This window comes from Mauremys mutica, chromosome 1 (genome assembly GCF_020497125.1).
Source record: "Mauremys mutica isolate MM-2020 ecotype Southern chromosome 1, ASM2049712v1, whole genome shotgun sequence".
Classification (NCBI taxonomy): Eukaryota; Metazoa; Chordata; order Testudines; family Geoemydidae; genus Mauremys; species Mauremys mutica.
In genome coordinates, this window is record NC_059072.1 from 198,652,401 (window position 1) to 198,669,773 (window position 17,373).

At 40.7% G+C, this 17,373-nt stretch overlaps 1 protein-coding gene and 1 long non-coding RNA gene across 4 annotated transcripts in view; one reads left to right on the forward strand and one right to left on the reverse strand.

Annotated features, from left to right (window-relative positions):
• Positions 1-17,373, forward strand: part of EVA1C (eva-1 homolog C) — a 75,221-nt gene that overhangs the window by 31,401 nt on the left and 26,447 nt on the right. Inside the window, exons 2-4 of one of the 3 annotated variants that reach the window (XM_045002326.1) lie at positions 1,924-2,135; positions 5,728-5,851; positions 8,693-8,845. In XM_045002326.1, the coding sequence (XP_044858261.1) occupies positions 1,924-2,135; positions 5,728-5,851; positions 8,693-8,845 (489 nt within the window). The remainder of the gene's footprint in view (positions 1-1,923; positions 2,136-5,727; positions 5,852-8,692; positions 8,846-17,373) is intronic. The other 2 variants (XM_045002327.1, XM_045002328.1) reach the window with 2 other exon arrangements.
• LOC123362052 lies at positions 2,129-14,772 on the reverse strand. The gene is made up of 3 exons (XR_006576329.1): positions 14,385-14,772; positions 13,405-13,482; positions 2,129-4,162 (listed from the first exon to the last, which is right to left on the reverse strand). It is a non-coding gene; the product is annotated as an uncharacterized LOC123362052 (long non-coding RNA).

Below are 17,373 nucleotides of genomic sequence, written 5' to 3' on the forward strand. Positions count from 1 at the left end.
ACAGTTACTTTCTGGCATTCTCAAATTTCCCAAGTAGGACAGAACATAAAAAATGGGGCTAGCTGCTAGATGTGGCCTAAACTCACCAAATCTGTACATCATCTATGAACAACCAACCTTAATTTTAACAACAAAATATCTAAATGTGGAAAGAAATATCAGACTGTACTAACATACAGTATTCAATTGTTATTATGGTAAGGGATTTCCTGTTTTTCCCCTGAAATTTCTTAAAAGTTGTTTGTAGAGAATTGAATTGTGTATTGAAGATTAAAATGACTCTGTTGTGCTATTTAGCTTGATTTTTAAAATTCTGTTTCTCCCAGTTTAAAACAAATAACTCACTGGAAGTGGTCACTCATTATTAAAAATGTTGCAGATGTTTTTGTCAGGAATATGTACTATTTTGTTGCCATAGGGTTGTAGGTTTTGATTTTTTTAGGGAGCAAATATATAGAATTTCATGTCCATATAAAGATAAAAGTTCAAATGTTAGGCTTACAAACTTCCAAGTGCTCCTTTAAATACCACTGTTGTATACACATTGACATAAGGGTGTGTTAAGACTGGATAATTAAAATAGAAGAAATTGGAGATAATTTTTAAATGTAGCAAATGGGACGTTAATCAAACAACTCTTTTTAAAAAAACCAACAACTGTGGTTCTGATTTCTTGGCCATTTCATTGAATGATTCCCCTAATTTTATAACATTTTCTTTGTTTAAATTTAAATGTGAGAAGAAAAATACTTAGGGGTGTTGAGTGCTGAACATGCATTAACTTTCAAATGTGTGATGTGGAAGGTTTAAAAATACAGGAGTTTGCTGCATTTTAAGACAGTAGGGAATGTGGTCATGCATATTACCTGAAATCACATGGTAAATGCAGCTATTATGACTAGGGTTGCCAGGTGTCCAGTTTTCGACCGGAACGCCCAGTCAAAAAGGGACCCTGGCAGCTCCGGTCAGCACCGCTGACTGGGCATTAAAAGTCCAGAGGGCAATGCAGCGGGGCTAAGGCAGGCTCCCTGCCGGCTGTGGCTCTGCACGGTTCCTGGAAGCAGTGCCATGTCTTCCCTCTGGCTCCTACACGTAGGGGCAGGGGCTCCACATGCTGCCCCCACCCCAAGCACTGGCTCCGCAGCTCCCATTGGCTGGGAACCGTGGCCAATGGGAGCTGCGGGGGTGGTGCCTGTGGATGGGGCAGTGCACAGAACCTCCCTGGCTGCCCCTGTGTGTAGGAGCCAGATGAGGGACATGCCGCTGCTTCCGGGAGCAGCCTGAGATAAGTGCCGCCCGGAGTTTTTACCTCTGACCCCCTCCTGCACCTCAAACCCCTCATCCCCAGCCCCACCTCAGAGATCATACTCCCAGCCAGAGCCCTCACACACACACACACACACACCCAGTCCCAACCCCCTGCCCCAGCCCTGATCCCCCTCCTGCCCTCCAAAGCCCTTGCTCCCAACCCAGAGCACCCTCCTATACCCAAACTCCTAATCCCCAGCCCCACCCCAGAGCCCACACCCCTAGCTGGAGCCCTCACCGCCCCACCCCAGCACTGATCTCCCTCCCGCCTGCTGAACCCCTTGGGCCACAGCCCAGAGCACCCTCCTATACCCAAACCCCTAATCCCCAGCTCCACCCCAGAGTCTGCATCCCCAGCCGGAGCCCTCACCTCCTCCAGCATCCCAACTCACTTCCTCAGCCCAGATCCCCCTCCCATACTGTGAACCACCCCCCAACCAACAAGATTGCCTGTAGCATCTGGATATTTTTGAGACCTGATCTTGAGGCTGTAAAGGCTGATGTCGTGTAGTATGGCCACGCTTACAATCCTGATTTTATGCCCTTTCCAGAAGATGAACCCAGTTTTCATATTACCTAAAGAGTTTATCATTGCCTGTACTAATTGTAACATAGCTAAATATTTTCTAGGTTACCTAACCAAACTTCTGCAAAATCACTCGGTGTATGCCTGTGATGGCGATCGTTTGAGCCTGCAGTGTCCTCGACATTCAACAATAAGTGTCCAATCAGCATTTTACGGGCAAGATTACCAAATGTGTAGTACACAGCAGCCTGAAACCGCGATGAAAGACCCCTTAAACTGTGTGGCGTCTACCACTTTGCAGGTATCACATATTGTAGATGGTTTTTTAAAAGCAGAATGTTTTTAGATCAGATTTCAGTTTTCAGTATTCTATGAAAATGCCAAGTATTCGCAATGTTAAGTGAATTCCACAATGTTTCAACTGTATATAACACAAAATGGCAAGCTTGGAAGCGCTCATTAGACCAGCAGAGATCTCAGGCGAATAGGTTATATTATTCCTGTAGGCTTGTAAAAGATTTTCAGGGTTCCTTCTACACTAACCTCCCCATTTTTCCACACTTAACCCCCCATTTTCAAGGCCCTACAGCACCCATCCTTTTAGCCAAGCCGATCTAGTCAGAATGGTCTTAAGGACCCCTGACATGAGGCACTCCTTACCCCAGCAGCTGAACGTACTGAGCCAAATTAATCACCCAGAGTGTCAGATAACAGGACTTGAACCTGGATCACCAGCATGGCAAGGCTGAGAAAACTCTCTGGCCACAGCAACCTACTTTATCATAAATTTGACAGGAATACTGAGGTTTACCAGTAATATCCTAAGAATTGCTTCACATACAGAGTAGAGTATGGCTTACACTGCAGTTCATTACTTGCTGTCATGGGAATTTCTTTACATAAGTTGAGGAAGTCCACCCTTCGAGTATAGTCAAGAGCTTGTTTCATCACAGTAAAGAAGATCTAGAGTTCCTCTGTTAGGTTATGCTTCAGCAAAGCATTCTCAATGGGAACTCAATGGGATTTAAATATATGCTTAAAGTAAAGATGTGTTAAAGAGCTCTACCAAACAGGGGTGCTTTGCAGAATCAAGGCCTTAGTGCTTACAGCTGTTCTATTGCTTCATGTCAGCAGGGTATCTCCATTCCATCCATTAATAACCATATTAATAAGTGATTTTAGTACAACATCCTTTTATAAAAACAGTGTTGTGACACAGAGTTTTAAAAACGTGACTTGTCCATGCCGTACTGCAACTGACATCCAAAGATATTCCATGAATGACCTTGGGGCCATGTGAAAGTACAGCTGTCCACTAAAAAAATGTGGGGCCAAATGCATCCTTGGTGTCATTTCATTGACTTCAGTGGAGTGACACCCATGATTAATTTGAGTTCTTGAGTCCTGAGGGTCTCTGTGAGATTTCCATGAACAATTTTTCTTGAGTACACAACAAATCTCAGCTGACAACTGCTTTGTAAAATAATATAAACTTTAACAGATATTTTCCTTTTTCACTGTTCAGAACTACAGATATGAAAGTTAAGTGTCTGGCTTTGCATCCCAGAAAGCTCTGACTCTGTCAAATAGAAAAGACACATACTGTAAACGGAATTCTTGGAAAAGAACGCTGATGATCTTATTCTATCCCTCTCTGTGGAACAGAGTCTGAGATTTGCATAATCAAGCATAGTATTATTTTACAGAAAGGAGAAAGAATAGCTGGCATTTTATACAGTAGCCTCCTAGTGAAAGGATAAAGGCAAAGTTAGATCTGTCCCAGTAGGTTAATAACCTTACTAATAATGCTATCGAATTATGATACTATAAGGAGCTGGATGTTTTTGCACAGCTGAGTCAGTGCGAAATGTGAGGACTCTTTGTATAAAGAGATACCACTATAAAGAGATTTACAGCTGATGATTCAGCTCAGGTGTAAATGGATGCAATGTTCATTGAACTCAATGGGAGTCACTTATGCCTACTTGTTCAAGAGCTAAATTTCTCCTGATTTTAACTGACTCTTTCCTGAACAAGTCCAATGAAGGTTTGCCAGGTTGGTAGTGATTATTGATTTGACTTGAAACATTTTAAAAGAAGAATTGAGTGATCAAACTAAGTTCTCAGTCCTTTTGCTCCCCTTTTAAACAATTTAATAGGAATGTAATGCTCATGAAAAGTGTTGGATTTAAGTCCTTTTTCTCCACAAAAGGAACAAAAGGGGCCAGAACTTTATAGGCTCATTGTGATGTGCTGCCAATGTGCATCATTTCTGTTCTGGAGGGACTGTGTCCAAGGATGATGATAGTTCAGCTATTGGCATCTTTTCTGAAAGTGGAAACAAGAGTGTCAATTAGTGCAATTGTTGTGATTTGAACACCTGGTTTAAATTCATCCCTGGGATAAATACACTGAAGTTGGTAGAGCTATGCCAGGGATGAATTTAGCGCCTTCTAACTAGAAACTAGACAGTAATGGCCAACACATTTTACGTTGGCACCTACAGCTATCAGAGAATAATGCTTTTCAGTCACTACTGTCTGGATTAAGATTGATGACATAAGGAGAATATACCAAATATCACAATTTGCTGTGTTATTAAGCATAAGAAAGCATGGAGATAATACAGATGACTCAGAAATAATGTTTAAAAATCCCTGTCTACATTGGCTTTTTTACCATGTTTTGAAAACTGAGTTTTAAGAATATAAAAACGGTCATACTGGGTCAGACCAAAGGTCCATCTAGCCCAGTATCCTGTCTTCTGACAGTGGCCAGTGCCAGGTGCCACAGAGGGAATGAACAGAACAGGTAATAATCAAGTGATTCATCCCCTGTTGCACACTCCCAACTTCTGGCAAACTGAGGGTAGAGACACCATCCCTGCCCATTCTGGCTAACAGCCATTGATGGACCTATCCTCCATGAATTTATCTAGTTCTTTTTTGAACCCTGTTATAGTCTTGGCCTTCACAACATCCTCTGGCAAAGAGTTCCACAGGTTGACTGTGCGTTGTGTGAAGAAATACTTCCTTTTGTTTGTTTTAAACAAACTGCCTATTAAACTTGGTTTAAACACAGTTACACCCAAACTGTTTTCAGACATGATTTGGCGTGGCAGAATTGTATTATTAAAACTGGATTCAAAACCATCTTTGGTGGTGTTTACACTATCTTTTTTTCCTTAAGATTTCCCACCATCGCCTCCACTGATACAGCTCCAGCTCCAGCAGCAGTAGCCAAGTTTAAGTGCTAGTGTAAATAGCTTCTGGCCTGCCGACCACCATGTTCTTTCACCCTGCTCAGAGCAGGTCTAGTTGGCAACACGGTTATAACATTGTAAGCCTTTCTACTCTACTCCTCTCACCCTCACAATTACTGATTACTTGATGGAGCAGCACAAAAGGAATAGCAAGATATTATTAGAAAAACAAATCGATGTAGATAAAAGTCTGCGTTTTTTAAAAATAGTTTTAAAGTAGCTTGGTCACATCTATACTGGCTAACCAAATCATGTCTGAAATGGATTTAGGCCCTGATTGAGGAAGATATTTCAACATGTGCCTAACTCTAAGGACACAAATAGTCCCTATTGAGTCTACTCATGTGCTTAAAGTTCATCATGTGCTTAAGTACTTTGCTGCATCAAGTCCTTAGTTTGAACTGTGTTTCAAATGAACTCACCCAGGATTTTCAGCCACCAATCAAAGCCCAGCGTGGACATGGTCTTATTCCTGTAATATATCTTTTTTTTTTTAAATGCATCTATGACAAAAACCCAGTACCACTGAATAATTTCTTTCATGTATAGAGAAAAATACAGCTAAGAGTTTTGGTTGCTGTATAGCTTCATATCTTGTTTTCAAGACTATCCTTTTTGCCCGTTGTTCTAGAAAGTACTGGATGAATGCCAGAACCAGAGAGCCTGCCAACTCCTTGTCAATAGTCGGGTTTTTGGACCTGATCTATGTCCAGGAACCACTAAATACCTCCTTGTCTCCTTTAAATGCAAACCTAGTAAGTAATTTCTACAACAGGCGAGTTCATTTTTGTGTTTAATTTGTTTTGGTTATAATGCCAGTGCAGAAAGCTTTGCATAAATCTACATGAAGTTTTCAGATTTTAAGATTAATAGCAAATTGTATTTCTATTTTATCTTAGCTTTCCATCTTGTCTGCAATATTCACATGCTTGCTACCAATGTAACTGCTAGTACAGTTTGTCAGAATCTAAGACATAAAGTTAAAAAAAAAAGCTGGAAAAGCTCATACTTTAGAGAGGAATATTATGACATTTTTCACAAAAAGTGGTTTGGATTAAAAGCATACAAATGTCAAAAGGCTAGATACCATGGTGATGAGTGTGGGAAAAAATGCCTAGATAGCTGGAACAAAACCTCAGAATCTTTTGAAGTTCAGCCATAACCAGTTTTTGTGCACAACAGAGATTTGTTTTCAGTTGACATGTAAGAATAAATATACATGATAATTTATATTTCAGTAGAACCTCAGTAGGTTCTTACAACAAATGCAAAGGGACAGTCATTGCCTCAATGGGCACTCATTGTACAAACACAAGAGAAAAATAGGAAGGGTGGAGAACAGGGAAACAACAATCAAGAGTTTGGATTTTTTTTTTTAAGTTTTATCTTATTAAATATAAGAGTGAATTCCAACTCCCCAGCACCTAGCCATTATTTGCTGGCAAATTTTTTGTATAGTGAAAATGGGTCTTCAAGAAGGTATTTGCATTTTCAGAGAGTAGTGACTTTGCCACACAGAGAAGATATTCCATGTATAGGGGGAGCATCATCAAAGCACAAGGGGGATTGTGGAAGGAGCAAGGAAACAGAGCATCAAGACTGGCAATAAGGAACAGGAGAGAGGAGGGAGGGGTGATACAAGATACAAATAGGTGAAGAGAGACTGAATTGTGTAGGACCTCAAAGTCAAGGACAGGAAGCTCAGATAAGGAATCGCTAACTTTGAAATAGCACCAACACACTGACTCCCATCACTGATATTAATAGGTGAACCTGTCTTCAGAAAAATAAATATGTGCCTGCATACTTACTTTCTAGGATTTCTAGCCGTTATATTTGTATATATTCTGGATATTATATTTAGGTCTGTGTCATTAAAAAGCTTTTTCGTTTTATGGATCTCAGTGGATTGGGATTTTCTTTGTTTTTTTAAAGTCACTTGATACTTTTCGTCTACTGTAGCGCAGATATTTCATATGTATGACTGACTTTGTGATTTCACTTTTACAAAAGCTACCCAAAGTATATTTAATGGAGATTCCTGTCTGCAGAATTACTTTAAGTAATAGGTTTCAAGGTTAGTGCGAACAATCTATCTCAACATAAGGTTTATATTTCTCAGTATGATATTAACATTCTTAGTTAGGCCTGATTTTGGAAAACATCCCTATATTCAGGAAAGCTCTTGTGCATATGCATAACATCAAGCCCCTTGCTCTAGTCAGGGATAAATAACCTCCCTCTAGCCCAGGTCAACTGACTCAGGCACCGGGGCTGAAAAACTGCTGTGAAGCTGTTTGGGCTCAGATTGGAACCCAAGCTCTGGGACACTGCAAGGGTGGAAGGTCCTGGACTTCGGACTCCAGCTCAAGCCTGAATCCGAATGTCTACACGGCACTCTTTAGCCTTGCAGCCCAAGTCAGCTGACCTGGGCCAACTGCAGCCGTGCCAGGAGTCTTTTATCCCTGTGTAGATGTACCCATTGTCTTAAAGCATGGTGCTTAGGTACTTTTCCAAATTCTTAGATTTCAGCTTCATGTAGTTTTTAGGCTCATTAGGAATGCTATTTTTTCTTTATTAGTATGGTATAGCTACAAAAGTCTTCATTATATTCTTATCCTAGGCAACTGGCTTGCCTTGTCCTGTAGTATAACAGCTTCTGGTTTCTTTATTATTTGTATTGTGGTAGCCTCTAGGAACCTCATTTATGGACCAGAATCCCATTGTGCTAGGTGCTGTACAAATCCAGCACATAGTTTTAGGCTGTTAGCCTCCCAGGTCAGAACATTTTTTGTTTGCTTCACACAACTTTCCTGTTGTGCAGCAACATTTGCACTTCTACACAACTAATAATCAGCGAGTCAATACAAAGAATGTTTAAAAGTGACTACTTTCTGTCTGCTCTTATGTGGGGAACTGGATTATTCCCAAGGAAATCAAAGCTAGTCTCTTGTCTTTCAGATGAAATGATTAAGTTTGTTTTATGAATAGATATGAAAGTTTTACTCTCTCCAGTCTGATCTTAGTACTTCTCATCAACATCCCCAATAACAATAGGGTTTCCCTTCACCCCTTTTCAGCTGTGTAACCCCCTTTTCCTGTTTTCATGACCCATTTTGAAAGATGTTCAACAGAATGGGCTAACCTCCGCTCTCAGTCAGACCTGTGCAAACCCGTTGCCGTCACTGGAGTTAAATGGCTGTGGCCATTTATACCACAGTGCCTAGAATTTTTTGGTGCTCACTTCAGCTGCATGTGGTGGCACCAAGTGATGCAGACCATTTGTATTACTAATGCATGGGCTGAGCCACTCAGCAACGAAGCAGTGGAGAATGTGGCCATGTCCTTTGGAGAAGCAAAGAGAGATTAGATTTATGATGAGTATTTTTATTGCCAGCCATAGAGGATGAGCCAGTGGGAGAGAAGACTTGGAAAATTATTTTTTAATTAATTTAAAATGAGGGAACAATCTTGGAGGAGTTAACTTTTCCCTCTGCTATTTGGTTGAGTTCCTCCTTGTAGGTATGCCACATTTAATTAATTAACCATTAACAGTCCACCTCGTAATATAGCATTGTTATTGGTTTCTATTTTAGCTGAACATAAAACCAAATCAGCGTGTGAAAACGAAGAACTGAAACTCCACTGTAAAGAGTCAAAGTTTCTTAACATCTATTCTGCCACATATGGCAGATCAGCGCATGAGAAGGACATCTGCTCTACAGAAGTGGGCCATGCCCCTCAGTTTGGTAAGTTTTAGTGTGTTTATACAGCCTTCTTAAAAGAAATGTAGAAATTTAGAAAACAGATAGAAAAGTTGATATGCAAGATCCATGGTTCGTTGGAATAGCATCTGATCAGCTGTTAATGAGAACTAGTGTTTTTAAAACACAGAGCGTCCAGGCTGAAGAACAAAAATGAGATCAGAAGTGTAGCTGAGATATAACACTTGCAGTCTAGAAAGTGGTCCAGCAATAGTTTAAAAAGTTCTACTCCTGATGTCTGTTGTGAATCTAATTAACTTGTAGTAAATATCCCTGTTTGCTTTCCCTTCCCCCCTAACCTCTGACTGCTTCTGACAATGGTTAGGCAGCCAATGTGCTGTGACAGCTGCTTATAATGCTTGCCTTATCCTTGCCCTGTGCTCCCTGTCTGTCTGTACTCACTGCTGGCTCTTGTCTTATACTTGGCTTGTAATGTCTTTTGGGCATGGGCTGTCTCACTGTTCAGTGTTTGTATAGCGCCTAGCAAAACTGAGTCCAGGTCCATAGTAGGGGCCTATAGATGCTACTGTCATACAAATAAATAATCGTATTTGTCCTTAGACTGTGAAATTCTTTCAGGTAGGGACTATACCCTTTTCAAATGTATAGAAAGAAAGCAACCTATGGGTGCTACTATAATTAATAAATAATAACCGGTCAATAACAAACTCATAAACTCAGCTGATGCATGGCAGGAAATAGACCATTTAAAGTATATTACTGCAGCTGCCTCTAAGTTAGGTAACCTTAAACTGTAGCTATGTGAGTGCTTAAGCCTAGTACAAACCACTGAATAAATGAAAGATATTCAGTGGGTGACATTCAAGATGTTTGGAGAGAATTTCACTCTGAGGACTAGCACAAGATCTGTGCACCAGTCGAGTCCCACTGAAGCCCTGTATTGAGGGGTTCAGTGGGATTTAACTGATGCATAGAATTTGTGCTGGCCCTCTGCACAGAGGTGTATTTCATCCAGTAGTGAGAAATACTTACAACATTAAGAGGGGATCAATAATTATTCTACAAAACCATTTGTCTGCAAGCCAATATTTCTATTTAGCTTTATATGTACTATTAAAAAGTGTATTAGCTGAAAATTATATACAAAAACTCAGTATAAAGATCAGTACCAAAAAAGCAGATAAAAGCTTATGATTATTTTTATGCAAATGGTTCAGATCCTCTGGTGGTACTACAAATCGGCAGTGCATGCAAGGTCATGTTGTGTGGAGGATGCCATTTTGCTCTTCAAAATGGCATCGTCCGTGCTGTCTGGGATTCTGGGAGGAAATAAAATAGTGTCATGCCAGCAAAAAGTCTGGGAACCCCTGGTCTACATGCAAACTTGCACCAATGTAGTGAAATTGATTTCCTAAAACTGATTTTGTTCTGTCAGTGCACAGCTATGTGTAACTACACTAATGGCAGAACAAAAAAGGCTACAGTCAATTTAGCTAAAGTCAATAACAAAATGATTTTGGCTCAATTTATTTTTGCTGTTTTTATTAGAAAATAAGAGTGCCTGCAGACTGACTTGCATCACAATAATTAAATTAGTTTTAATTCACACCTGTTATCTCTGTGCGACTTTGTGTGCAGATCAGCCCTAAGACCTTTGAATCCTACAATTACTTTCTTTGCCTCACAGTGCAGACATGAGAATGTTTTAGTTTACATCAGGGAAGAAATTACCTGAGGTGAAATGCTGCCCCCACCGAAGTCAATGGCAAAACTCCAGTTGATTCCAATGGAGCCAGGATTTCACCACCGTTCAGTACTGGGTCAAATTGCCAGTGGTGTTGGGTACTGAATTAATTAGAATCTTTTCTAGGTTTTGGTGACCTTGTATCCCATTGAATAGAGTTGATAAGTAACTCATTACAAGAAGCAGCTTAGAACTGACACTATTATAGAACTATTCTAAATTCTCCCTAAAGTTGTAAAGCCGATTGACTGATTTTCAGAGGCTTGATTCAAATGGGGCCCAGATAAAGTACATAACACTTTAAGAATTAAAAACAGATGCAAAAAATGTATTCTCTCATACATAAATACAAGCTAAGAATCCTCTAGGCCATGCTGAATGTTCTGTTATTGTTTAGTTTCCCCAGCCTTGAAGGGTGAACATGAGATCTAAAGCTGTTCTTGTTCCAAAGTTTGAGATGTTATTGCCCTGATTCTTTGAGTTGCTGAGCCCCTTTACTGATCCTGCACTGCCACTTCTGCTTCTGGGAATGAGCCCCCCTGAGAGCCAGCTCCAAAGGCACTACTTGAGCAGGAGTGGCAGGTGGTCAGGACCTCTGAGGATTTGGCCCCAGCTGAGTTGATGGGAATGCTCCAAGTCATGCTTACCAGTCCAGTTTAGCTTCCTGTGCCTTTAACAAGGGAACGTAGGAATTGCCATAGGTCAGAGCAGCGGTCCTGCTAGTCCAGTATTCTGTCTCCAACATTGGCCAGCACCAGGAAGGTGCAAGAAACCCTGCAGAAGGCCATTGTGGAATAACCTGCCCACAGGAAAAGTTTCTTCCTAGCTTCCATTAACCAGATGTTGGCTTATACCTTGAAGCCTGAGTGTTTATACCCCATACATCTTCAGTGGGACACCAGAAGCATTGGCCTAACTCTACCTCTTGAAGGTCATGGTCCCACTGACTTCAGAGCAGAGTTAAGCTAGCACTGAGTGCTTTTGAAAATCCTACCCTTCATGTGTTCCAAGAGTAGAGTCGGTTCAGATATGAGGGAGGAAAGCAGTGCTTAATTTGTAATGAAAGAGGTGCCTGGGCTCAAGCAATTTTTTTTATATTCATAACTGATGCAGCAAGCCCAGAAGTGCCGGGGCTACGAACTGCCAAGCCTCGAGGTGCCGCGCATATTAGTCACTGGAGGAAAGGGCACAAACTCCAGAAATATTTGAACGTTGTATTCAGAAAAAAAACAAAGATTTTCATTTCAAGCAGGACTATTCAAACTCCATATTGATGGCAGTATTTAACTTAGATACCCAGGGACCATGGCGAGATGCATGGTATAAAACCTAGACAGATATTTTGATTTAGAAGTGTGTGTGAATGCCTATATCTTCAGATGAAGACATGATTATCTCTCTTTGTCTGCATACATATCAAAGCATCTGAATTGACAGAAGAAAGTTAAATCCTATTTTGTGAAGGAGTGGGGAGTAAGAGTGCATGAATGACCTGCTCCCATTGAAATAAGAGTCCTGCCCTGGATCGTGGGTGGAGCAATATCAGGCCTTTATTTTTATTTCTTTATTTTCTTTTTAGAAAAATGACAAGTCAAAAGATATATAAGACGACAAATACTTAGAACTTGTGGGCCCAATCCTGCATTCCTTGCAACCCCAACATTTCCATTGATTTCAACAGGAGCTTTGGGGGTATAAGTAGGTTGACCAGATGTCCCGATTTTATAGGGACAGTCCCAATTTTTGGATCTTTTTCTTATATAGGCTCCTATTACACCCCACCCCCTGTCCTGAATTTTCACATTTGCTGTCTGGTCACCCTAGGTACAAGGAACATAGAAGCAGGCGCTATATATGATGCCCATAACAATGGGGAGGAAGGATGGTCTAGTGGGGTAGGACACAGGGAAATGGGAGATGTGTGTTCAGTCCCTGTCTCAGATATTGTTTGTGACCTGGGCAAATCACTTAATCTAACCTGTTCCTCAGTTCCCCACCTGTAAAATTAAGCTAATACGTCCCTATATTATAGGGGTGTTCTGACAAGACAATCCATCCGTGAATGTGAGGAGGTAACATACTGTGGTGACATCATTATCCAGATAGAAAAGAAATGTCTGAGCAAATGCGTTTTAATTATCTTTAACATGTTCCTACATTGTATGGCAAATATATATTGAAAGTCACTTCCTTTTTGCACAAAGATTATCAAAAGCATCATAATAGAAATGAGAACTTGTTGAGCTCAATTTAGTGAGGCACAATTTTGCTTAAAAATTCATGGTGCCAGATATTTTTAAGATACTCTAACTGGGCTCAGCCAATCCAGACGTTTGTAGCAGTTTCTTTCTGTATACAGCATTGTCTTTTCTAACATGTTCTGTTCTTTTCTTTTTTTTTAAATTCCTAGTAACATGTGAATGGGAACAAGATGTAATAGAGAAAATTTATTAGCCAAAGGAAAATAAAGCATTGTGCCAAAATATAGGTTACCATAGAGAGTGCAAGGAAGCTTCAGGTCAACAAACACTCCTAAATTCATAAATTACTCTTATTAACACATGAAAGTACTTGAAAGAAGGGTTGGTGCATAATAGATAGCCCCTAGCTGAAATTTTCAAGGTAAGATACTAAAATGTACTTTTACACAGATTACATCTATTCTCCCTTATTGATCATACACATACATTTCCTGAAGCACCAACAACCTAATTATGACCTTGGATATGTGTGCTCAATTCCCACTAAGGTAAGTGGGAGTTGTGTGAATGTTGCTAAGGGAAGAACTTGGCCCTAAATCATTTATTCATTAATAATCGTCAAAAAGCTTGTGGCTTACATAGTAAGGGGTATGTTGTCCTCTTGGTGTGAGGGATTTCCACATGTAGCCCTCTGTGCACTGAGAGAAGAACAACCCCTAAAGAAGTAAAAGTACAAATCACTGCAGGCAGCTCAAGGAATACACATACATCGTTGTAATTATACCCATTATTAACTATACACTTTTAATTTCCAGAAATCATGAACAGTTTAATGCAACCAGAATCTAGGAAATTGCTAGGCATTTAAATACCAGCAATTCAGGGATCATTCAATGTATTAAGGGAAATCTTCAACCATTTTGCTGCAAATTCAAAAGCACTTCTTGTCAAGAGCTGATGTACAGAGCTATGTAAAGGGAAGCAATTTATAGTACACAGGTATTATTGCTCCTACAAAACCCAGGGACCATGCTACCTATTTTTGAGTGCCATCTACTACTAATTTATGTATTAACTAATTATTTGCATACACATAGACATGGAGCACTCTTGGAGCACTTCTCACCATAAACAAACTGGGAAAAATACTTAATGCTCAGGGCTTAGTACAGAGACTGCCAGGAACTTCTGCATGCCCAAAATCAGATTGTTTCATGAGAAAGCTGTAAAAAGGGAAAGAGATTAAGAAAGTTGTGAGGAGAGAGAGATCCACAGTACTGGAGGGAGATTAGTGGTGTTATTTAAAGGCAGGAAGAAAGCAGCAGCTGTTTTTGAATCCTCTTCCGCCCTCTCAGTGCTGGGAGTTGGAGAGGGAAAGAGATGAGGAATTATTAACCAAACTTTTTGAACCTCAAAATCAGTTTGAGAGAGAAGCAAAAATTGGGGGCCAGTTTTCCTTTTATGTGAATCAGTTTGCACATCCCTAGTTCTAAAAGAGATATTGTTTCTTGTTTTCAGTTGGCTATACATGTATTTCAATATGTTTCCCTTCAAAAAATACTGTCATTGCAATCCAAGCAGAACTACTGAGAGAAGGAAATCCAATCCACACTCTTACCTGTTTATTTTCCAGACAGTTCCTCTTTGATCTGTTTTCCCTCTGAATTTAATTATAAAGTCAGGATTTGCACTTTTTGAGGTGAGAGCACCTGGTTAACTGCTCTTGCTGTAAACCCAGGTTACAAACTCAACTACAGTATATGGATGCTAGCTGTGCAGTAATGTGTTTCATTAATATATCAAGGCTTTCACTAGGAGGAGACCAGCTTGAGATTTTGTGGGGTTACAACTACTTCCTCCAGTGACTACAAGTTTAAAGAAGTGGTTTCCTTCAGTAGCCTCCTGTACTAGCCTAGGTGTCTTGGTTTATGCCTCCTCCAAGAAGCAGCAGACAGCTTGCTGCATCAGCACCGTTGTTTGCTGTCTCCAGCAGGTGGAATCAATCTTGATGCTGATTCTGCTGTAGGCAGCCAATGAAGGTTAGGCTTTGGGACTAGCACAAATCTGCACCATATCTCAAGAGTGCTGGATTTTGCATTTGAATTGCAGCACTCTCCAAGATGTATGAGATCAGAAATATGAAAACAGCTTCCTATTGCCTATGCTGTTTTGTGTGGCTCATGTAGTATGTTAGATGTGAATTTGCCACCAAAAGGCAGGAGAGGCTTTTGATATGGGGAGGAGATACATCTTCTCTTTCCCTTCCTCTTTTGGAGTTGACTTTACTTTTGGAAGTTGCAGTGAAGGGGAATGTATTGAATTTGTGTCCCATCCCACCCCAGCAGTCATAGCCTGTCCCACTGCAACTTGCCCAAATGCCTGGTGATACATCCAACCACTGTGGAGAAGTTTCTGCTGAAATAATTAGCAGTAAAACAGTTAACAATGATAATATTTAAAATGTCTCATTAGGCTTCAGAGTTGACATCCTGTTGAGTTGAATGGGCAGATTGCATCCCTCAGAGCGATTGTTTCAAGTTGTCTGCAGACTCAGGCAGACATAGATGTATCAGGTAATGTCCATATCCTTGCAACCATAAAGATTAACAACTTACTGTAGGTTAGGTTAGGTTTTTTTTAATGGAAGCTTAGATTTCTGAACTACTTGAAAATGTATTCTGGGTACTGTAGTTTAAAATAAAATAAGAAATCCCTTTAACCAATCTATGTACATATGGAGCTGAATTCTGAAAATTTTAGTGATAAGCATTTAAGAAGTTTGCAGCAAACAAATTCTAGTTTATCAATACTCTGTTATCACCCTACAAAGAATGAGGAACTCCACATTTCTGTCCTGCACACTTGTGCTGGTAAATTTCTGTGTCTCAGATAGATAAAAATTTTGCTAAATCTGTAAGGGCTGGATTCTGAACTCGGGTCCACTTAAACATAGGACCAAAATGTTGGAGGCTGTTGCTGTCTGCATAAGCACATAAACTGTTTCTCTGTAAAGAGAGAGATCAGTCTTTCAGTATTGTACCTACATCCAAGGAATGGTTTGAGTCATAAGTGGTATTTTAACCTGATTTAGTGCTTTGTTTACTCACATACTTGGATCTGAAACTGAAAGGTATCAGGAATGTTTCATGCAGGGGCGGCTCCAGGCCCCAGCACGCCAAGCGCATGCTTGGGGCAGCAAGGCACGGGGGGCGCTCTGCCGGTCGCTGCGAGGGCGGCAGGCAGGCTGCCTTCGGAGGGTCCGCTGTTCCCGCGGCTTCAGCAGACCTCCCGCAGGTATGTCTGCAGGAGGTCCACCAAAGCCGCGGGAGCAGCGGACCCTCCACAGGCAAGCCGCTGTGCTTGGTGCGGCAAAATGCCTAGAGCCGCCCCTGGTTTCATGAACACAGTGTATTCCATGTATTTGCTACAGTTAGCAACCTAACTGAGTGTCTTCTGATGCACAAGCTGGGCCTCATGTAATATGCTCCTGCATAAATGGCCATGTTATTGTCCTTCTTTTTGAATTTCCAGCATTAATGTGCTCCTGAATTGCATTGTTTCCCCCAGTCAATTCCTATCCCCAGAGTGACCTTTGGGCTCTGCAAATCATGAGCCATCCTGATTTGATAAACTGAAAGCAGAGATTTCACACTATTTACAATGCAAGTCCTGACTAGCTTTTTTTATTGAGGAGACAGCCTTGAAAACAAAGTCATGAAAACCAATGATCAGGGATGAAAGGAACAAGCAGCTGGGCTCTATTTCTGCAGTAGGAAGTTGGCAAGGACCTTCTCTTCCCATACACACATATATTAATTATTATTTGTATTATCATAGCACTTAGCACTCCCAGTCATGAACCAGGAACCTATTGTGCTAGGGGCTGTACAAACACAGACCAAAAAGACAGTCCCTGAATGCAAAAAGCTTACAATCTAAGTAAAATGGGTCTATGTTTGAGGTGCATCCCAAAAAACCATCTCATTAACCCTCCCCATAGTTGCTAGGCCAGCTCTGTGCAAGGCAGTAGGATAGTACTGGACAGCAATTAGTAAGGAGTGACAGAACATTGTTTCACAGGCTTGGCTAAAATTGCTGCTACAGTCAGCTCTGTCCATTCCATTGAATTGCAGGTTTTGTGTGCAAGGCAAAAGAGAGTACAGGCTGAAATGTGAGAAGCTTTAAGAAATCAGAAGAAGAATTGCTACTAATTAAATCCTGAATAATTTATGGCTACGGCAGCTAGATGTAATTTGCATGCCAAAACATTTCTGACTAAAGCTAATTACGAGCTGAAAGAGCCCTTCCTCCGGAAACAAGACTTTCTAATTTGTTAAATAACTGAGGTCAGAGCTGATATTTTCCTCCCTTTTTGAGGCACCATATTCCTCAGCTCCACTCAGCTAAGTGTCCGCTTCACAAAATCCACCACCCAACACTATTGGCACCTAGTTGGCAATCTCAGCAGAGAGGCCTGGAGAATTAACTGTCTTCTCTCTCTTGAGAGGGACCCCTCAGAGAAGAATGAGGTAAACTGGCAGTGTGGGGATGATTATACTGCTACTTTCTATATTGTCTGTGTTCTGTGGATAGAAGACTTCAGCCTC